Raw genomic sequence first — 24,000 nt, 5'->3', positions numbered from 1 at the left:
ATCCACTTAATGTGAAAGCATGGAAAACATTTTTATAACTTTTCTGGCGGTCATATCTCAGATACTGATAATTTGAGGATAAGAAAGTGATACTGAGTAATTTCCGTATTGTGAATCATAGCGTAATTTTAAAGTCTACCAAACATACAGACGGTTTTCTTTGAAGTTTGCATTTTCTTTCACCTCTCACTCTCCCCCTCTGCATTTTCTATGACGTCACGGTGGAGGTGCGCGGAGGGGGGGGGGTGCTCAACGTACCTTATAATATTCGTTATCGGCTGAAAGAAACCTGCACAGCGAAGCTATAGCGATAATCCCATACCACACTCCTGGTCATATGGCCATTTCCCGAAGGTTGAGTGTGGTTTGAATTTTCCGCCAAAATCATCGGAAATTTAAAATTCCCGGCTCTGTGCAGGCATGCGCATTGTCGACCCCACCTCCCCCTCCCTATCCCCTCCCTTCTTACCCGGCTAGCTCGAGCCGGACGTCGCGTCACTTAGATCGCGGAAACGGGACCGAGTGGTTAACTCGCTGCCCACATGGGAGCAGGCGGTCCCGTTTCCTGCTGGTTAATCGTCTGTTAGTTTTATCGCTTTCCGCTTGGCTGCTGGTTTGTCTCATTCTTCGACTTTGATTTTATACGAGCACAATCCGTCCCCGTCTTCGAGCCGTCCCTGGTAAACAACCCGGGTCCTCTCGGAGGACAGGGGACGTGTCTTATGGTACGGAGTGTGGCGCCCCCCAGGGTCATCAGGCCTCTCGGCAGCGCCATACCTCTGACCATCATCGGTCCTCTATTGCCTCACGGTTTGTATCAGGCCCTAGGCGTAGACTTTGACCATATACGATCGCAATACGTCCCCGTCTCCAGGCCGTCCGTGGTAAGAACCCGGGCCTCTTTGAAGACGGGGGGGGGGGACGTGTCTTATGGTACGGAGTGTGGCGCCCCCCAGGGTCATCAGGCCTCTCGGCAGCGCCATACCTCTGACCATCATCGGTCCTCTATTGCCTCACGGTTTGTATCAGGCCCTAGGCGTAGACTTTGACCATATACGATCGCAATACGTCCCCGTCTCCAGGCCGTCCGTGGTAAGAACCCGGGCCTCTTTGAAGACAGGGGGACGTGTCTTATGGTACGGAGTGTGGCGCCCCCCAGGGTCATCAGGCCTCTCGGCAGCCCCAAACCTCCGGTCATCAATGGTCCTCTAACAGCCTCATAGCTTGCTTCGTCAGGCCCTAGGCGTAGACTTTGACCTTATACGATCGTAATCCGTTCCCCATACGTCTTCGGGTCGTCCGCGGTAAGAACCCGGGCCTCTCGGAAGAGAGGGGGACGTGTCCTATGGTACGGAGGGGGTGCCCCCGAGGGTCATCAGGCCTCTCGGCAGCCCCATACATCCGACCAATAATGGTCCTCTAACGCCTTAATGGCTCCCTTTGTGAGGCCCTAGGCGTAGACTTTGACCTTTTCCACTCGTAATCCGTTCCCCATACGTCTTCGAGTCGTACGTGGTAAGAATCCGGGCCTCTCGGAGGACAAGGGGACGTGTCCTATGATACGGAGGGTGACGCCCCGAGGGTCATCAGGCCTCGGCAGCCCCATACCTTCGACCAATAATGGTCCTTTAACGCCTTATAACTTTCTTTGTCAGGCCCTAGGCGTAGACTTTGACCTTTTCCACTCGTACTCCGTTCCCCATACGTCCTCAAGTCGTCCGTGGTAAGAACCCGGGCCTCTTGGAGGACAAGGGGACGTGTCTTATGATACGGAGGGTGGCTCCCCGAGGATCATCAGGCCTCGGCAGCCCCATACCTCCGAGCTTCAATGGTCTTCTAACGCCTCACGGCACCACCCTCCTTCCAGGTTTCTTAAAAAAAAAAAAAAAAAAAAAACACCACCCAGCCCTTCTCATGAGCCACAGCCAACCTCTTATCAACTTCACTTGGCTTGAGTTTAAAGATGACTTACCTGATGTTCCACCCCCAAGTAAAACACAAAAGAACTTTAGACTTAGGGAGTCTAGTGTTAGTTAAAATGAGTATAAATTAGTTCAAAGAAACTACAATCATTTAGTGTAATGAGAAGAGGAAAATCAGTTTTAAATAGTACAGTTTAAGTTGGCGCAAAGTGCTAGGTATTACATAAATAAAATGCCTTGACCTTGGAGAAAAAAAAAAAAAAAAACAGGTCGAAATGGACATGACTTCTCCTATTCAAAGGATTACAAAGGATTACAAAGGCAAAGCATGCCGACAGGAGACCTTTTGATCCATATCTAGGTCGGATGCAAAAAAAAAAAAAAAAAAAAAAAAAAAAAAAAAAAAAAAAAAAAAAAAAAAAAAATTAAAACTATAACAATGTAAATAACAATTAAAATACATAAATAAATGCATTGGTATAGTTGAATAACAAACAAACAGGTAAATAGTAAATGATAATAAATTGACATATAACTAATAATAAATGAAAATCAGACAGACAAATTATAACAAAACAAAAACAAATAATATAACATAAATTATAATAATTACAGCATCTTACTTAGGTATTTATCTAAATGATTCTTAAAGCTTCGAACTGAACTACATTGCACTACCTGTGCAGGAAGTTTATTCCATTCATTAACTACACGGTTGGCAAAGTTGTTTCTACCTACTTCCAAATTGAATCTATTTCCGGACAGTTTGAGACCATTGTTTCTTGTCTGATTCTCATTCAATGTGAAAATTTGGTCACTTTTGATGTTGTCAATTCCCTTTAAAATCTTAAAGACCTGTATCAAGTCACCTCTGAGTCTACGCTTTTTTAGGGAAAACAGATTCATGTGCTTAAGTCGATTTTCGTATGATTTATTTTTGATATTTGGAATCAGTTTTGTGGCTCGCCGTTGTACTTTTTCCAGTCTGTCAATGTCTTTAATGAGATTCGGTGACCATACGGAAACAGCATATTCCAAATGTGGACGAACTAACGATTTATATAGCTTGTTAATGAGTGATGGACTTTTGAAATCAAAAGATCGCGCAATCAATCCCAGAATCTTATTTGCTTTCTCAGAGGCTGAAATACACTGCTTGGATGATTTGAGGTCGTTACTGATAATTACGCTGAGATCTTTTTCACTATCCACTTTTGTTAACGAATTTCCAAATAACTTGTAATCGTACTTGCTGTTATTTTTACCTATGTGCATTACCTTGCATTTACTTGTGTTAAATTTCATTAGCCACTTTTCAGACCATTGCTGTAATTGATCTAAATCTTCTTGAATATCTAATTGGTTTGAGTGATCATTTGCCACTCCGCACAGTTTTGTATCATCAGCAAATTTGGAAACAGTAGATTTTAGTCCATGGTCTATATCATTTATATATACTATGAATAGAAGTGGCCCAAGAACGGAACCCTGAGGAACTCCACTTGCAACACTTTTCCATCCAGAAGTTTTTCCATTTAAAACAACTCTCTGTTTTCGACCTTTCAACCAATTACTAGTCCAACCTAATAGGCTACCACTTATTCCATGCAAAGCTAATTTAGTAAGTAGTCTTTCGTGTGGGACGGTATCAAAAGCTTTTGCAAAGTCTAGATATATTAAATCTATATTGTTTCTTTTGTCATAATTCGAGACAACTGTGTTGTAGAATTCGAGTAAGTTAGTCACGCAAGAACGTTTCCGTCTGAAACCATGTTGGCTATCATTTATCAAACGGTTACTTTCTAAATGATATTCGATAGCATCTCTGATGATAGTTTCCATTATTTTTCCTACGATCGAAGTCAAACTAATAGGCCTATAGTTATTTGGTTTCTTTTTGTCACCTTTTTTGAATATGGGAGTAACGTTAGCTAGCTTCCATTCTCTTGGGACATCTCCGGATATGATGGATTTACTGAAAATAATTTCTAATGGAACAACAATCTCATTTTTCATTTCCTTTAAGATTCTTGGATGCCAACCGTCAGGCCCTGGTGTTTTATTAACTTTGAGTTTGTCTATACACCTTTTAATTGTTTCTTTTGTTATATTTACCGTAGTGAGTAAGTTTACCCCAGACTTTTCACAGGTTTCAGTTTGGAATTCACTTTGAGGTGTTTCGTTTACGAATACCGAGCTAAAGTAATTGTTTAAGAGATTACACATTCCTTCATTTGAATATTCAAGTTGACCGTCAGCAGATAATAGTGGACCAATGTGATTCCTAACAACCTTTTTATCTCTAATGTAACTATAGAATTCTTTGGGATTCTCTTTGGATTTTTCAGCGATGTTCATTTCGTATTGTCGTTTTCTTTTTCTTATTGTCTTTTTTAAATCTCTCTGTATTGATACATAACTTTCATAGTCATTAGATGCACCCGAGCACTTATATTTCTTATAAGCCTGTCTCTTTTTAGCAATACTTTTTTCAGTTTCTTTGTCGAGCCACTTTGGGCGAGCCTGATTTGGGGGACGTCTGTCCTTAAAAGGAATGTAAGTTTGAATCATCTTAGTGAGCGTATTTTGAAATATTTCCCACATCTGATCTACAGGCCTTTCGTTTAATTTTGCCTCCCAATCTGTAAGCTGAAGCTCCTGACGTAGTTCTATGAACTGAGCTTTACTGAAATCGGGTATTTTAGAAGCACAAGTATCTATTCTAAAATTGTTTAGGAGTTTGAATCTGACTAAGTTGTGATCGCTATTTGCAACAGATTCACCGACTTCTACATCAGTTGCCATGCTTTCGCGGCTAGTGATCAATAAATCGAGTAAGTTTCCATATCTTGTGGGCTCTTTTACATGCTGAATTAAGTAATTGTCACCAAGAAAATCAATCAAGCGACTACCTATATGGCCATGTTCAAGGGTCATCCAATCAATGTCAGTAAAATTGAAATCACCCATTATCAATAAATCCCGGTTGCAGAAACTAGACAGTTCTTGAAATAACAGTTTGTCGTCTGCTAATGATAATGTCTTTGGCCTATATATTACACCTATATTCATTTTTTGTCCATTTGTTTGGGTTAACTCAACCCACAAACTGTCATATGCATCCTGTTTCACTTTCTCTAAAACACAAGCATGAACATTGTTTTTAACGTACAATAGAACACCCCCACCTTTCTTGTGGTTTCTATCCTGATGAAAGTGTTTAAATCCCGCAATATTAAATTCAGCTTCGAACTCTGTACCATTTAACCATGTCTCAGTTATTCCTATCATATCGAGATTTTCGCTTTTGACATACGCCTGTATTTCTTGAAATTTGTTCCTAATACTACGAGCATTAAAGTACATAGATTTAAGAAACTCCTGATTATTTCTTTTTGACACATTTTGAGTTTCAATATCATGTCTTATATTATCATTTTGTTTTTTATTTATGCCTTGCTCTATATTATTATTATTTGGTCCTTCATTGACATTCAATGCCTCATTAACATTTCTCCTATCAAAATTAACATTTCCCCCATCACGGACATCTGGTCGATTACGGTCATCCGATCTATTTTGTACATTTTGTCCCCCTACGTCACCGTGATTCACGCCGGCCTCCCGTCGTTCAGTGACATTATGTCCGGCATCCCTTTCTAAAATTATATTTTGTCCTCCAGTGACATTATATCCTACCGTGATATTTTTTCCTCCACTATAATCACATCCCATCGTGATCTTTTGTCTTCCACTGTCATTACATCCTATCTTGATATTTTGGCCTTTATTGACATTCTGTCCGGTATCTCTTCCTAAAATTATATTTTGTTCTTCACTGACATTATATCCCCGTGATATTTTCTCCTCCATTATCATTACATCCTATCGTGATAATTTGTTCTCCACTATCATTATTTCCCATCGTGATCTTTTGTCCTCCACTGTCATTACATCCCATTGTGACATTTTGTCCTAAGACATTACATCCTAATGTGTCATTTCGTCCTCTAGCGATATTACATCCTATCATGATATTTTGGCCTTCATTGACATTCTGTCCGGTATCCCTTCCTAAAATTACATTTTGGCCTTCAATGACATTATATCCTACCGTGATATTTTCTCCTCCATTATCATTACATCCTATCGTGATATTTTGTTCTCCACTATCATTACTTCCCATCGTGATCTTTTGTCCTCCACTGTCATTATATCCCATTGCGACATTTTGTCCTATGACATTATATCCTAATGTGACATTTCGTCCTCTAGCGACATTATATCCTAAAATTATATTTTGTCCTATACTGGTACATTGTTCTACATTAATGCTATACTCTACACTGTTTTCCCAAGTACATTCTATTTCCCCTTCCCTTTGGCCTTCTACCCTAAAAAAGGAGCTGGTTCATTACAAACTCCCACAATGAGGTTTGTAAGAACATCTTTGCCTCTGCGGGTAAGGTGGATCCCATCAGAAGCGTAAAGGTCATGGCGCCTAGAAAAGAGATACCAAGGATCAAGAAAGTGGTATCCCAATTGTGTGCACAACTGCGATATCCTATCATTGATCCCTATGGCTCTACTGTTCCAACACGAACCTGCGTAGATCCTCGGGAGGATCCCACAGACTACGTGACGGCTCCCACGTTCCTTCATCTCCTGAAGGAGGACCTTGTAATTCCGAACAAGCTCCTCTGATCTCACCCTACCTACATCGTTACTACCCGTATGTACAATCGTAACCGTGTTCTTCCGTCCTTGCTCCCTGATGGACCGGGTACAATCAACGATCCCACGGCCCGGTTGACATACAAGCTTGCAACGTCGCTTAGTCTTTCGCTGCAGGATGTCGTCATAGCCTCGAACCATGGAGTCCCCCACCACCAAGAACTCCTGGTTTTCAGCCACTTCATCCTCCAGTAGAGCAAAACGATTGACTAGAGCCAGCGGTTGCTCCACAGGGCACACGTCTACCGAACGCGGGCTCGACAAACGGGACCCCACGGAGCGCCACTCGCTCATGGCAGTGACAGTACGTGAAGAAGTGGAACGCTCTTTGGGTTGTGGGGAGGGTTCACTCTTCTCACGGAGCGCACTCCTGAGAAGCCGAATTTCCTCCTCACACATCCTGAGACGGACCTCTAGGTTCACGCAACCTTCACAAGCCATTTCGCTCCCCCTTTAGCAATAAAAACGGCAAAGAGAAAATACAAATCAACTACAACAAAAAATCAAACCGGTCTCTAATAAACTAAATACGCGAAGCTTACTCTGCTTGCCTTATACTATTTCTCCTACCTTTGGAATACGGTAACAGAAAACTGTTTTGAAATTAAATAGAACCCTGCACTTTATCTTATATCTGTAACTGTATAGCGCTATACGTATACAATTACAAAAACACAACACAATCACTTAACACTATTCGGAGATATAAAATTCACAGGTATTCACTAGCTGGTGTCTGTGCAGAAAAACGAGGTCTCTAGCTGAGGTCACGAGCGGACTGAGCTGAGGTCACGAGTGGGCTGAGCTGAGGTCACGAGTTATCTAATCTATAGTCATGATGGTCAAGAACTTTACCATGTTAAAATTAATTTCAACGCTCACTGTGATTCAGGTCGAAATGACCATGACTTTTCCTATTCAACTTGAGCTAATCTACAGTCATGATGGTCAAGAATTTTACTATATTAAAATTAATTTCGACGCTCACCGTGACTCAGGTGGAAATGGACATGACTTTTCCTATTCAACTTGAGCTAATCTACAGTCATGATGGTCGAGAATTTTACCATGTTAAAATTGATTTCGACGCTCACTGTAACTTAGGTCGAAATGACCATGACTTTTCCTATTCAACTTAAGCTAATCTGTAGTCATGATGGTCAAGAATTTTACCATGTTAAACTAATTCAACGCCCACTGTGACTCAGGTCGACATGAACATGACTTTTTCTATTCAACTTAATTTAATCTAGTCATGATGGTCGAGAATTTTACCATGTTAAAATTAATTTCGACGCTCACTGTGACTTAGGTCGAAATGACCATGACTTTTCCTATTCAACTTAAGCTAATCTGTAGTCATGATGGTCAAGAATTTTACCATGTTAAACTAATTCAACGCCCACTGTGACTCAGGTCAACATGAACATGACTTTTCCTATTCAACTTAATTTAATCTACAGTCATGATGGTCGAGAATTTTACCATATTAAAATTAATTTCGACGCTCACTGTGACTTAGGTCGAAATGAACATGACTTTTCCTATTCAACTTAATTTAATCTACAGTCATGATGGTCCAGAATTTTACCATGTCAAAATTTATTTCAACGCTCACTGTGACTCAGTGATGTCACGGTATGATAAGATGACGTCATTGTGATAAATTGACGTCACCATGTAGTCCTATGACGTCAATTTGTGTCCCTGTGACGTCACGAGACGATCCTATGGCGCCATGATCAATCCGGTGACGTCACAGTATAATCACATGATGTCACTAGGTATTAAACATATAGAAGTCCGCTTGTGGGTGATGAGACGTCACAAATTGCCATAGCACACTATTGGATGAAGACGCTCGCCACGGGCTTCGAGAACTTCCCGCGGGAAGACTTGGGGTGAGTTGGATACATACCGAGGGTCCAGGCCCGTCTTCGTGGGAGACGCTCAGGGAACGTCTTCACCCAGGACGAAGCCTCTTGACTAACGCCCACGGACGAGGTCGCTCGGAAACGAACTTGGCCTCGCATACTCCCTTTCGGTTTCTCGCTTACCCCGAGGATCTTCACGAAACTAGTGAGAGTGGTAGGCGTACGTTGGACGGAAGCAAGCGTCTCCACACTCATGTTCCTAGACGGCTAGTTGATGCATTTGCCCACCGGGGAGGGTGCATCGGCCGACATCTCAGTGGCTCTGAGTGTGTTGGCGGACGTGGAGTTCGGGGCGGACTGGGACGGGTCTGCCCTTGCTCCCACACAGAGACTTTATTGGCTCGGGATTGAGTGGGACACAGTCAGCGTCCTTCGGGTGCTCCCCTGCGCCAAAAGAGCGTGCTTCTCTCACACGTCCTCCCTCCTTCGGTGGCGGGGGGGGGGGGGGGGGGCTCAACTTCGCGACCCCGGCCCTTCCACTGAGCCGCTTGGGGCGCCGACGGCTGGTACGGGAGGTCGACAGGAGCATACTGCTTCTCCCGCGTGACCTGCCCGGGCCGATACCCTCAGCACTCCACAGGTTGTTGCGTCCCTGGCTTCGGTCGGGGGCCCTACGCCGGTCGCTGGAGTTTCTCCGCACCCACTCTGTGGAGCGGGTGCGGGACCTAGGGACTGGACATCGACGACTCCCTTGGGGACACGGTGTCTCTACCACTCGGTCGCCCCTGTCCCATGTGTCGCCATGGAAACGGCTCCACCCCTCTCATCTCAAAAAAGTGGAGGGGGCAAAGGGCGACCGAGGAGTGGGGAGGGGCCAGGAACCGTTGAACAGGATACAAATTTCGTATAATTTACGCATTGTGTGAACAGTGCAATGTTGTGCATGTCACATTCTTTGGCGTGGGTACTTGACGTTTCTGTCTCCCCTCTACTGAGTGATAAAATGAATAAGTCTCCCATAGGAAAGACACACGTAATAACGGTTTGATTCAGGCTTCACCTCTCCTCCCACCTGTCCTCGTCTCATGCATAGCTTCGCTGTGCAGGTTTCTTTCAGCCGATAATATTTCTTTGTCGCGGCTCGTGCCGCTTAAATTCTTCTTATCGGCTTAAGAAACCTGCACAGATTTAGGGTCCCTCCCTCCTCCCACAGGCGAAGCCTTCATTTCTCATTGAAGTGACGCGACGTCCGGCTCGAGCTAGCCGGGTAAGAAGGGAGGGGATAGGGAGGGGGAGGTGGGGTCGACAATGCGCATGCCTGCACAGAGCCGGGAATTTTAAATTTCCGATGATTTTGGCGGAAAATTCAAACCACACTCAACCTTCGGGAAATGGCCATATGACCAGGAGTGTGGTATGGGATTATCGCTATAGCTTCGCTGTGCAGGTTTCTTAAGCCGATAAGAAGAATTTAAGCGGCACGAGCCGCGACAAAGAAATATTTTACCTTGGTGAGGGTACGGCCGACGTAGCTAACATCGAGGGGCTTGCATGCCCCTTCATAACATTTAAATTTATATACTACGCCGGTTTTAAGTTCCTTTGGACACTCGGGGACGGTGCTGCTTTTCATAACAAGGGAGGCAATCAGGTTGGGACGGCTGAAGACTTTCAGTGAGACCCTTTCGTAGGGCTCCTGAGGTGAAACACTTCTAGAGATAATCCTACGAAGGGTATTGGCTTCCTGTCTGTAAGCAGTGCCAAAATCTAATTTATGGTAAATCATTAGGGCTTTCTCCTCGTTGTCAGTAGTGGTCTTGACTCGGGTGTAAAACTCTTCCATATTCTTTCTAATGACATCTTCTATGGTGTTACAAGAGAAGCCATTATTCGTTAACACCTGTCTAACACGTTCAAGTTCTGTATGGACAGCTTTCCACGTGCTGCAATGGGAGAAAGCACGCCTAACACAAGCACCAACTACAGACCTCTTATAAGAGTCTGGACACTCACCCCTGGCATTTAGGCACCGCCCAACATTGGTATTCTTTGTGAAAACAGAAGTGGCGTAATGGTCCTCTTTCCTTTCGACAAGGACATCAAGGAAGGGAAGGGTTTTGTCCTTATGTATGTATATATATATATATATATATATATATATATATATATATATATATATATATATATATATATATCTGCACTGGGGAACATTTAGTGTATATATATATATATATATATATATATATATATATATATATACATATATATATATATATATATATATACATATATATATGCAGAAGAAATCACTTGAACGCGTGATTCTAGTATGCAGAAAAACCACTAGGAAAATAACAGAAATGAGACCGAGCGCTTTCGTCTATTCAGACATTTTCAAGGTACAAGTACAGAAAAAGAGAATAGTATATATACTCAGAGGGTAGGGTAGATCTCTCCCCGTGACCTATGGGCTCAGAGTCCCGAGAGTTTGGTTTACAATTTTCTTAATAATAAATTCATCCAATCTGTACAGTCCATGACTTAGATTTAAATTATTAACAAATGTATCCTTGATCAGACTGGATTCTATGATATTTCTATTCAAATAAGAATTACTCCTAACAATTACTTTAGCTTCATCCCAATTAATACAATGGCTGAAATCCCTAAGATGAACAAATAACGCGTTGGACGTTTGACCACTTCTAACGCTATACGCTCGTTATCATTTCTGTTATTTTCCTAGTGATTTTTCTGCGTGTATATATATATATATATATATATATATATATATATATATATATATGTATATACATATACATATATATATATATATATATATATATATATATATATATATATATATTCATATATATATATATATATATTTATATATATATACTGTATATACCAAGGGTTTTTCCCTATTACAGTGAGGTAGCCAAGTCAAAAGGCGTATACCCACTCTCACTCATTTCATGTTATTTGTCGATGTGGTTTACCCAGGCATTCGTTTTGCGGTGGTGAACACGGACAATCGGATAACAGAGTTTGGTGAAAACTTCGAAAGCATACCTTATCTCATTCTCGAGAAGCTCTTCGTTTCATGCATATGCTGTATGCTGCTAGAAAGAATCCTATGATTACCCCACTCTTTATGCTATCATTATGGGCTGAGTAGTAGTGAATGATATCGTCTTTGTTGGTATTTTTTCTGTGGACCAAGAATGCGGACTTATTTTCTTTCCTGCATATTATTGTATCAAGGAAGGTCAATCTGTTTTCTGCCTCGTGGTCCATTATGAACTGGATGTCCTGTTCAACCACATTTAATCTTCTGAATTTGTTGTCTAAATTCGTGTTTCTTTATTATAACAAACTCGTCAAACTCTTTTATTCGGAAAGGCTATTGCACCACTGATGGAAGGAAAAGGATTTATAGATAGCAAAACGATGCATAAGGAACAAAGATGTGAGATGGGACATTTGATCAACAAAGTTGATATTAAAATCGCACTCAGAACGGGGAAAAAACAAGAGATATTGCAACTAAATGAATAAGTAAATAAACAAATAAATAAAATAAATAAAAAATCGACAAAGAATGAAATAATGATATTGATAAAATATCGTGGGGAAGTTGTCATATGAATTATTACAGAGAAACCAGCATAGGAATTAAAAAGCGATTAAGTGATTACAAAAATGATGTCAGAGCTCACCGAACGTCTAAGTTGACAGTCAAGACCTCTTACCGGATTCGAAAGGAATAGAAACGCTCAAAAAAAAAAAAAAAAAAAAAAAAAAAAAAAAAAAAAAAAAAATTACAAAGTAGAAAAAAAAGAAAGAAAAAATTACAAAGAAAACAAATTACAAAAAAAAAAAAAAAATACACTGAAGTAGAGTACATCGCTTTCCATCCAAGTAACATCCATCGGGATGGGTTTATTAAATCAGCGAGAACGGTGAGCTACTTCCTACTTCGCGAAGCTGAACGGAGGGCTGGGAGAAGTGAAATCGATTGCGGAGGGACGTGGCAGATACATAAGGTGTTGATATTTCTGTGATTGTATATACTTCGAAGAAGTCCTGGTGAGGACGAAATGTCAGTAATAAATCTCCCTGTGTTTACTTCATACCACACACACACACACACACACACACACACACACACACACACACACACACACACACACACACACACACACACACACACACACACACACACACACACACATATATATATATATATATATATACATATATATATATAATGTATATATGTATATGTACATATATGCATTTACATATATATATATATATATATACTATATATATATATATGTATATATATATATATATATGTTCGATTGAAGACCAGAGTTAATTCAATATCCACTATCTTCTGGTCTTCAATCGAACATGTTTACAAGAAAACTTACTGCCCATTTATACTAATATATATATATATATATATATATATATATATATATATATATATATATACATATATATACATATATATATATATTATATATATATACATTATATGTATTATATATATATATATACAGTATATATATATGTATATATATATATATATAATATATATATATATATATATATATATATATATATATATATATATATATATATATTTATATATATTCCAGCCCAGCACGCCTTTGGGTCTTCAATTTCCATTCCAAGCTTCTAGAACAACGTCAAAATAAAATTATTGTCTGTGCTCAATGTTACTTGTATCGAAGGATTTTCTTCCTTACGCCTCCTCCTCTTCCTCCTCCCCCCCCCACAAAAAAATCACAAAACCAAATGACACGCAAATTACCACTCTGGAAATGAGAGTAATGAGATTCTGCATTTCAAACGTTCATTGCCATTGACGACTTGTATACATTGGTTGGTACCGGATGCCTGTGTGTGTGTGTGTGTGTGTGTGTGTGTGTGTTTGTGTGTGTGTGTGTGTGTGTGTGTGTGTGTGTGTGTGTGTGTGTGTGTGTGTGTGTGTGTGTGTGTGTGTCTATAGAACCTTTCGGTCTTGTCGTATCTTTCACTCTCTCCCTTTCCATCAGTCGCTCGTTTCCCCCTTCCCATCCTCTCTTTCTTTTTATCCACCCCTCACCCTTATTCTCTCTCTCGAATCTTTCTCCTTTTCCCTCCCTCTCTTCCTCTCTCTCTCTCTCTTTTAATTTCCTCACTCTCACTATATTGTTCACTCTCCACCAAACTGAATCTGTGTTCTCAACTGCTCTTATTTGCTTGCATATTGCAACAGTTGATCTGGAGAAATACTATAGTCATATAGAAACACAGAACAAAGACAAAAAAAAGGAAATTTGTTGAAAGGTCGTGATGACAACTGAATCCAACCTCGTTTTCTTTATCCTGATTCAAATGTAGCGTCGTTGAGGCTAACGGTTGTCGTTTCTCCTTTGTAACTGGGTCGACATGTCTATTTAATCTTTTAACAGGAGATAAAGGAGGTATATAGTATATCTAATACTTTTCAGAACCTAATTACATTAATAGAATTATCTTTAATTATCTACTTCATTATTGTTGACCATGGTTACCTCTTGCATTAACTGTATAATTGTATACACTAGCTAAACAAACTGGAGAAATAATAATCCATAATGGTCGCAAATGGTTGGATTACAGTTCTTAAGTCATTATTACGTAATCACGTCATTTATTATTAAGTGAAAAAAAGTTCTGCACAAATTCAAGGAGTTTCATCCCGTCGTTTTCATTGATGACTATAATTTAGTCTTAAATCTCATTTCCCGATATATGTACAATTACTCGTTTTCTATATTTTTTTTTAATCTCTATCTAAGAGTGTTAATATAATATCCAATTTATCAATATTATTAGGTCTCCGTCTTCTTGCTTTGAAGAGTAGAAATCAATATATGTATATATATTTTTCGGGATTCTAATGTTATTTCACTCTCTTCCTTTGCTGCGTCGTGATTACCTTCTCCCTCGCGGTGATCGATAAGATGATTTCAAAATGTCTACATTTTCTCCTTTATACAAGTATCTTAATTTCAGTCTAATAATATTCATGCCTAAGTAATATCAGTAATAATTCGTGGATTTTAGACAATAAGAATTTATTACATCTCATCTAGGCCAGACACTTTATGTCTTTCATCATGCATCTCATGACTTGATAACACGCAACTATATATCGATAATTGGCAACTCTGTTACCACTGCCAAAGTCAACTCAAATTTATCGTCCAGTAAGAAAACTCACTTATGGTATTAAACGCCCAAATAATTTTCTATCTTTTTTTTTTTAACATTTCCGTTTTTACTTCACTTTTCCGATGTGAAACATTTTTTCGCGCATTTCAGACAAATTGAAGATTTAATTCTACAAGAGAGATGGAGTAAACCAACACTCATTGGGAAGGAAAAACGTCTTCAAACGCCCGGACACACGTCCATGGTCGGCTGGCATTCCCACGGAGAACAGCGTAAATCAGATTTTCGCTGCATTGGCACCAGTTTGAACGACTTGAACTCCGCCATGCGCTCTGCAACGAGACATGACGTCAAGACTCTGCAGCAAGATTCCAAAGCTGAAGAAGGTCACCAACTGCTCATCGAAAGCAGCTCCAGGTAAGTCTTTTGAAATACCTATAGAATACAATTATGCATACATACACACTTTCATACATACATATACACACATACATACATACTTAATGTAACATTGAGGTTTTGGATGAACCAATGTACTGTTGTGGCATGACGTTGTGAAACGAAAGCGATCATTATGACTCTTGTCTCAAGTTTCACTGGCTGGAAACCCGCAGCCCCAGAACATCCGGCAATGGTCACTGGGGTTTCTTATACCTCTCTCCAGGAAGACACTTTGCAGGAGGAGGCGGAGGAAGAGGAGGAAGAAGAGGAAGAGGTGGAGGAGGAGGAAGAGGAGGAGGATAAGGATAAAGAGGTGGAAGATTAGGGGATGGAGGAGAAAGAAGAGGAAGAGGTGGAGGAGGAGGAAGAGAAGGAGATGGTGGAGGTGGAGGAGATGGTGAAGAAGGAGGAGAAGGTGGAGGGCGAGGAAAAGGAGTAGGAGGAAGAGGAGAAGAAAGAAGAGAAAATGGAGAAGGAAGAGGAGGAAGGGGAGGAGGAGGAGAAGGTGGAGGAGGAAGAGGAAGAGGAGGAGAAAGATGATGGGGGAAGGAAGAGGAAGAGGAGAAGGAAGAAGAGGAGGAAAACGAGACGGAGTATGCAGAAGATCGGAATGAGGAAGAAAAGAGGAGACGAAAGAGGAGGAGTGAGGGTAGAATAAGGAGCAGGAGGAGGAAAAGAAGAGGAGGAAGTGGAGGAGGAGGAGAAAGAAGAGAAAATGGAGAAAGAAGAGGAAGAGGAGGATGAGGATGAGGAAGACGAGGAGGAGGAGGAAGTGGAGGAAGAGGAGGAGGAAGAAGAGGAGGAAGAGGAAGCGGAGCAGGAAGAGGAGGAAGAAGATGAAGAGGAGGAAGAAGAGGAGAAGGAAGAGGAGGAGAAGGAAGAAGAGGAGGAGAAGGAAGAAGAGGAAGAGGTGGAGGAGGAGGAGGAAGAGAAGGAGAAGGAGGAGGAGGAGGGAGGCAGTTGCCAGTTGTCATTATTCCTTATATGAAAAAAATGGAGGAAATATAGTTGTAGAGACCGAGTACCAACCCCTTGGGGTTGCAACTTGAAGGAATTAGAAGTCGGACGACGGTGAGATGTTCCTTGTCGACGTCCGTCTCGCAGGTAATCTCCGTTGGTCTTTGTTATGCGGTAGGTATAAGCCAGTCACTGTAATAACTAATCTCAGGTCACAAATATAGTTTCATACTTTGACCTAAGATATCCAAAGTGACCCAAAGAAAGAAGCCTTGATGATCCAGACATCCAACTATTCCTGTAGAGTTGCGTGTGCCATATATTGATCACTGCGTACCGTATACTGACCAGCTGGTGTGGTAGGTTGACAGTTTGATGTGGGTTAAACATGACAGGAACTGCTTGCTTTTAGTAATAACGGAAGCTCTTTCTGGACATTTTCTTTGTGTGAAAGTCGGAAGTTCTGCAAGAAACCAAAAGGTTTCTCACTCGGAAAAAGAGATGATGAGGGACTTGTAAAGCGCGTATGCAATCTTTCCTCGAAAAAAAAAAAAAATTGTGTATATATATATATATATATATATATATATATATATATATATATATATATATATATATATACAAAAATCTGTAAGAACAGAAACGGATTGATAAAAGACAAACACACACACACACACACACACACACACACACACACACACACACACACACACACACACACACACAAGTGCCAGTTAGACTTACTTTCCCTCGTGATGTAACAGAAATGCACAGGACTCTGTGAACCCTATCCCACGACCCCTTTACGGGAACTTACCAGTTGATTAGTACACGTAAGAACCAACCAGCCATTTAACCTACAGAAAAGAGGCGTAGCTTTTGATCCAGGCTTGTGTGTATTCAGGAGTAGGAATTTACTACAAAACAAATAAACAAAAAAGCCTTTTTTTCCCTTGACAAGCGTGTGAACAAGGTCAAGCTAACTTAGTTATAGATTGCCTGAATTTTCTAGTTGATATGAATGGTTACTCAGATCGCCTTAATGGTAATTCATTTGAGGAGATGTTGTATAGTGAAATCAAATGTATTTGTTAAATAAATAATTAATGACATAGATAATGGATAAGTAAATGAATAAATAAATAGGTAAATATGCGAATGAATGAATTAATAGATAAATAAACAAATGAACAAATAAACAAACAAATGAATTAGCAAACAATAACTAAATAAATAGATGATACATCAAACAATTACATAAATGAATAAATAAATAAACAAATGAATAAATAAAATTCTTGAGTGACAATAATATTGAATTAGGAGAACCAAACAGGTTTTAGTACTTGACTGTAAGCTCGGAACAAATAAATGGACTATATTCATGTATAATTAAAGTGAAAGGAGAAAGAGAGACTCCATTTTTATTTTTCATGACTATCTATGTCCATAAACATTCATTAATGAAAGACTCGAGAAAGGACAATTTACAGCTACGACATTAGCGGTAATGAACGCCAAATGATGCATAGATAAACGCATTAAGACAGACAGACACACAGACTAACAGACAAAGAGCGAGAGAGAGAGAGAGAGAGAGAGAGAAAGAGAGAGAGAGAGAGAGAGAGAGAGAGAGAGAGAGAGAGAGAGAGAGAGAGAGAGAGAGAAAGAGAGAGAGAGAGAGAGAACATAAGAACATAAGAATGAAGGAGGTTTGCACTAGGCAGTTCCATGTCCATTACCACCTGTCATCCCCATCCATAAAACTGTCTAACATTTTCTAAATTTGTCCAATTTAAATCCATTACTACGAGTCCTGCCCTGTTGTCTTAATATGATGACCTTGCTTACATCACATTTGATAAAGCCTTTGATCCATTTGAACACATCGATTAGACCACCCCGCACTCTACGTCTTTCCAGAGAGTGTAAATTAAAGTGTCTTAGCCTGTCCTCGTAAAGTAAATTTCTAAGCCCATGTATCATTTTGGTCATTCTCCTCTGTACTAATGCTAGTGGAATGGGACGGAGACCAAAATTGTACCGCATAGTTAGAGTTTGATAACTACCTCTGCAATCTTATTCGTAACGACCTTAGCAATGAAACCTAATGCTCTGTAAACTCCATTCCAGGCGCTAATACATTGTTTCCTGGATTTAGGGTCAGGACTCACTAGAACTCCTAAGTCTCTCTCGTACTCAGTTTTCTCTATTTTTTTTTTCTTTTATCTAAGCTAAACCTGCTCTCTGGGTTGTGTAAACCTACATTGCACATGCTGCATTTTGAGATATTGAAGTTCATTTGCCATTTCACCGACCATGTGATCAATTTGTTAAGATCTTCCTGCAGAATCTCGACTTCTTCTCATGACCTAATAAGGCGTCCTATGTTGGTGTCGTCCGCAAACTTACTAACATTACTATTAATTACATTGTCCAAGTCATTTGTATATTTATGAACAATAAGGGACCCAAAACAGAGCCCTGGGGAACTCCACTAGCCTCTTCACTCCGGGGCACATCGCACGTCTGGCAACATTAGCTGCCCGACGTGCGATGCTGCGTCATAATAATCGCATTATAGAAAATAGTCAGTGCTCAATCGTTCGTTCTCTTTCACCCGTGTATTTTGATAACCATAGAAAATTGATGAAGCCAGTTTAGAGAGAATGAAAATTACGTAGGTACGACTACAATAAATATAATCAAGATGGCGACGTCGGCATCATCAAGTACCCACTTGCTCCTCATGCCGCCTACGTAGGCGTCACCGTATGGAAGTGCCTAGAAGCCCTCCTCCATTTGTTTTTGACACCGTTTATGGTGACCCGCTTTTTTCTGTCACTGATCCAAGCTCTTATCCATTCAAACATTTTTCCTCCTATGCCATGGGGTTTGACTTTATTTACTAGTCTCTGATGGGCACCTTGTCGAACGCTTTGCTAAATTCGAGATAAATAATATCGTAACTGTCATTGTTACCTGACGCCTTGAAGACGCTATTGTAAAAAGATAGAATATTAGTTATACATGACTTACCCTTGGAGAGTCCATGCTGTGAGTTACGAATCAAATTATGTCTCTCGATGTGACCTCTGATTCTATTAGTTATTATTGATTCAAGTATTTTACCTATAACCGACGTCAAACTGATTGACCTGTAGTTGCATAAAAACGATTTATCTACCTTTTTTATAACAGGAACAGCGTTTGCCTGCCCCCAAGCAATAGGCACACAACCAATGTCTACCGACTTATCAAATATTTCCGTTAAATGGTCGTAGAGAGAGAGAGAGAGAATGCGAGAGAGAGAGAAACAACGCAGCAGCATAAACAGACTGACTAAGATTGTTGGAAGATATGAATCGTTGAGGCGAATATGTTTGGATTCCATCCATTACGACGAATGACCCGATACGTGCGATGGGGTGAATGAATAATACAAAGTTTTCTTTTTCAAATGCATATTCTCTATAATTATATAAAAAAAAGGCCCACCTAACTTTATGTAAGATTTTTTTTTACGAAAAATGACAAAACGAATTTCAAAATTTAATTGGACACAAGTTTCTCTCACAGTTGCCCTAAGAAGAACTAACTTATCTTTAGTTTCGAAACATTTGGTATTCGATTAAACTTTATGAAGTAAAAAATAAAATACATTGTCGAGACTGCGTGAACTTTTCGTTTTTACAATCAAAGAACAACGTTATCACTATGGAATGAATAATAAGTGTTGCTTGATTTGTCAAGAATTTACGCATTATCCGAAGATATGCTGAGTTACATAAATAATCTTTGGTTATGAAAATAAAATTTCAGTAATGAACTCACAGGGCTAATCATGTATTGAAACTTCTGCTTCAATAGGATAAAAAAACAACAACAGACAAACAAGGCAAAGGTAAAAAAGAAGAAGAAGAAGAAAAAGAAGAAGAAGAAGAAAAAGAAGAAGAATATGTAGAAGAGAAAAAAGAATATGTAGAAGAAGAGAAAGACAAGGAAGAAAAAAAAATAAGAGTGAGAAGATTAAGGAGAAGGAAGGAGAGAGGGGCAAGGAAGAAGAAGAGTAAAAGATTAAATGACGTGGGCATGAAAAATATATTTTTCATTAGCTGGATCCATGTTTAAGAGGGTCTATTTTGGCAGAGCACGAGTAAGGTTATAAGATTACATACGATTAGCATTTTTCTATTAGTAATAAGCTATTAATTATCAGGCTCTTAAAGAGGAGAACCCGATTAAGCTGAAAACTCGTTACTTCTGGGATCTAAATTCGTGAAATATTACTGTTGGAAGTAGAATAAATACAACCGTGCTGTCACTGATAAGCAATATAGTATGGTATGACATGTATTTCTATAGGATTTTTTATTATTATTGTTGTTGTTGTTGTTGTTATTGTTATTATCATCATCATCATCATTATTATTATTATCATTATTATCAATTATTATTATTATTATTATTATCATTATTATTATTATTAACATTATCATTGTTATTATTATCATTATTATTATTATTAATATCATTATTATTACTATTATTATTACTATTATTATTATTTTTATTAGTGTCATTATAATTATTATTTTCATTATATATATATATATATATATATATATATATATATATATATATATATATATGTATATATTTCTTTTCTTTTTTTTTTTCTTTCTTTTTGTGTGTTAGGGTAATTCGGGTGTAAGATGTATGAAAATAATTGGGCTATTTTATCGGATTCTTTAAAGCTTTATTTCTGCAAACAATTTAGATAAAAAGATACTTCTCTTTGAACCCCTAGAACTCATACCAAGTCCCATCTGCCGTAATCGAGGATTATAAAGACGAAGGATGCCGACAGGAGACCTTTTGGTCCATAACTAGGTCGGATGCGAATTTTTTTTAGTAATGATAAATAAATAAACAAATAAATATATAAGATAAAATAATATAGATAATAAAAAATAAAATAAATTTTGAATCCATTTGGTGGCGAGGGAGTCGGCATTCTGATTTCCACCGAGTTTTAGTTTCGAACTACGAGAAGGGTGCTTGCTTGAGGCTTAGACACAGGCGTCCTTACCCCTCTGGTCCCCTTAGGACCTCAAAGGATTACAAAGGCGGAGCATACCGACAGGAGACCTTTTGATCCATATCTAGGTCGGATGCGAAAAAAAAATCATATTAATAATAGAATGATAAATAAAAACTATAATAATGTAAATAACAAATAAAATACATAAATAAATGCATTGGTATAGTTAAATAATAAACAAACAGGTAAATAGTAAATAATAATAAATTGACATATAACTAATAATAAATGCAAATCAGACAGACAAAAGATGACAAAACAAAAACAAATAATATAAGATAAATTATAATCAGTCTCAGGTTCATTCCTATCAGATGATCAAAGCTGAGAGGAAATTATATGGTGGAAGGAAAGGAATGGACCGGGAATGACAATTGTCAAGGATACGGTGAATTTTACATTCTCTTTAGTGCTGACTGGGACGGCAGTTTTGTAGGTTTCACCAGAAATAACCAGATTGGTACCTTGACAGTGATGATAAGGAAGTCGGAAGAGGAGGCTCTACATAGTTTGTAAATGTGAACTTACAACAGTATTTTGAAGGTGGAGGCTATTCGTCTGTTGCGAGTACTGAGGAAGAGATCACACTAAGAGGACCATTTCGTTCAAAGAGCAATAAGGGTGAGATGACTCTTCCTCTGTTCGCCACTGGATTACATCACACGGTCAAAATACATAATGCGTAGTCTGGTAACGCGCCTCGACTTATGCTCCAGAAGTAGTTGATATGGTTTAACGTCACAAACTCGTCTCAACGGAATTCTAGAATGGTGCCCCTCACAGAGGGCTTTGTAGCGTGGGATTTAATGGACCATGCCCTTGGTTCAACTTCGCCGGTGGCAGGGTTCGAGCCGCCACCCCCATCGACCTTCGCCGCAAGTAGCGAGCTTCCCTCCAGAAGTAGTAATTGACTTAAGAAAAAAAAAAAAAAAAAAAAGTAATCTCACCATCCTACATCCACGCAAATCCCTGTCAGTTGCGTAAGCCGTTACCTATTTTATTCTATTTTATTTTATTTTATTTCATTTTATTTTTTTGCCGACGTTGGGTCGTTTCTCCGCCTATCTAGGGCTGTCGGAAACCATAGCAACAAGCCCGCAGCGGGTACCAAGACCCCTGACTCACGACCACCTGCTCATGAGTTCAATACGGTATCTACTGGGACGCAGCTACAGCAAGAATGGTCTTTGCTGGTGAATGTGCAAAAAGTTAATCGAGAATTGTCATCCCATGAAGAATGATGAATTATACATTACACTCAATTTTCATTCATTCGCTTCCAGTGAAAAATTGTCTTGATACCATTTTCAAAATAATTAATATTGCGCAATATTACATGTTATTCATCGTTTCTTCGTTCGTCGTATTCTATTACACAATTTAGTGTTTTTTTCAACTGGAAGCTTATTACATGCATTTAGATATAGAATTCTGCTACGGATAGATTTATGCGAATGAACGCGTCAACTTCTCATATATAAAAACTTGAGATTGATAGGTTGTATCACTTTAATATAATTTCAGACCAAATTATATCCTTAGTGCAGTCCCATATCTCAAAGCTAAAAAAAAAGGACATGTCTACTTGTAGTTACAAAAAAGACCTATTTTACACAGAATGTAATGGGTAATAGGACAGAAGTGAATTTCTTCAAAGTAGCAGAAATTGACTCTGCATCATCAAATGCTATCTAATTGAACATAGAATTTTTATTATATATCAATAATCAGGAAGGGGTTAGGAACCATAGAGTTTGAGTTTTGGAAGATCTTTTTATCAAGATTATTCCCCAAATAGCATTAAATGAACGATAAGATCTGAACCACAGTATCTCACAAATGAGCCCCCCAAAAAACTGAATGAAAAATAAATAAACATAAATGAAATAAAACAAATCTTACGGAAAGCGTCTCCATGACATTCTGTGCCAGGCTGAAGGAGTTGCAATTCTAATTACAGACTACGATATGGCACTGAGAGCGTTTGATTGGTATTCTAGTCTACTATGCAGATTGAAGCTTCTGCTTCGCAGTGGACTCCATTAGGAACAGCCAGTGGTCTTCGGGGCTAAGTTACCCAAACTCTGGAATCCCCAAAAGGAATTTGTCGATAAACTTTATATAACTTTTACATCGAAATGGCCAAGAAAAGTTCACTTGAGTTTGGTATACTCACATCGCTTCCTGTAAAACGGGTCCATATTCACATACAAACACACACACACACACACACACACACACACACACACACACACGTGGCGCAGTGGTTACAGTTCTCGCCTGCCACTACGGCGGTCCGGGTTCAAATCCCGCTCAGGGCTGAAATAATTTCAGTATCGCTGCGCTGCGGGTTGTTGCTCCAACTTTCGTGGGCGGGGAGTTGTGTGTGTGTGTGTGCGTGTAAGGCCACAGTATTACCCAGAGATCGGTCATACGAGCTCTGAGCTCTCATCCGGGAGGTTAATAACTGTCGATCACGAGTTTAACACGTGATCCAAGACCATTATGAATCACACACACACACACACACACACACACACACACACACACACACACACACACACACATGTGGCGCAGTGGTTAGAGTTCTCGCTTGTCACTACGGCGGTCTGGGTTCAAATCCCGCTCGGGGCTGAAATAATTTCAGTATCGCTGCGCTGCGGGTTGTTGCTCCAACTTTCGTGGGCGGGGAGTTGGGTGTGTGTGTGTGTGCGTGTAAGGCCACAGTATT

General features: G+C 39.5%; 1 protein-coding gene across 1 annotated transcript in view; it reads left to right on the top strand.

The window, feature by feature from the left end:
* LOC143029968 (uncharacterized) overlaps positions 1-24,000 on the top strand; it is a 50,910-nt gene that overhangs the window by 9,412 nt on the left and 17,498 nt on the right. Inside the window, exon 5 of the mRNA XM_076193180.1 lies at positions 14,918-15,184. Within this exon, the coding sequence (XP_076049295.1) occupies positions 14,918-15,184 (267 nt within the window). The remainder of the gene's footprint in view (positions 1-14,917; positions 15,185-24,000) is intronic.

Source organism: Oratosquilla oratoria, chromosome 11 (assembly GCF_046742065.1).
Source record: "Oratosquilla oratoria isolate Oo_2021 chromosome 11, ASM4674206v1, whole genome shotgun sequence".
Taxonomy (NCBI): domain Eukaryota; kingdom Metazoa; phylum Arthropoda; class Malacostraca; order Stomatopoda; family Squillidae; genus Oratosquilla; species Oratosquilla oratoria.
The sequence above is the reverse complement of the archived record's forward strand: the minus strand, read 5'-3'. Positions and strand labels throughout refer to the sequence as shown.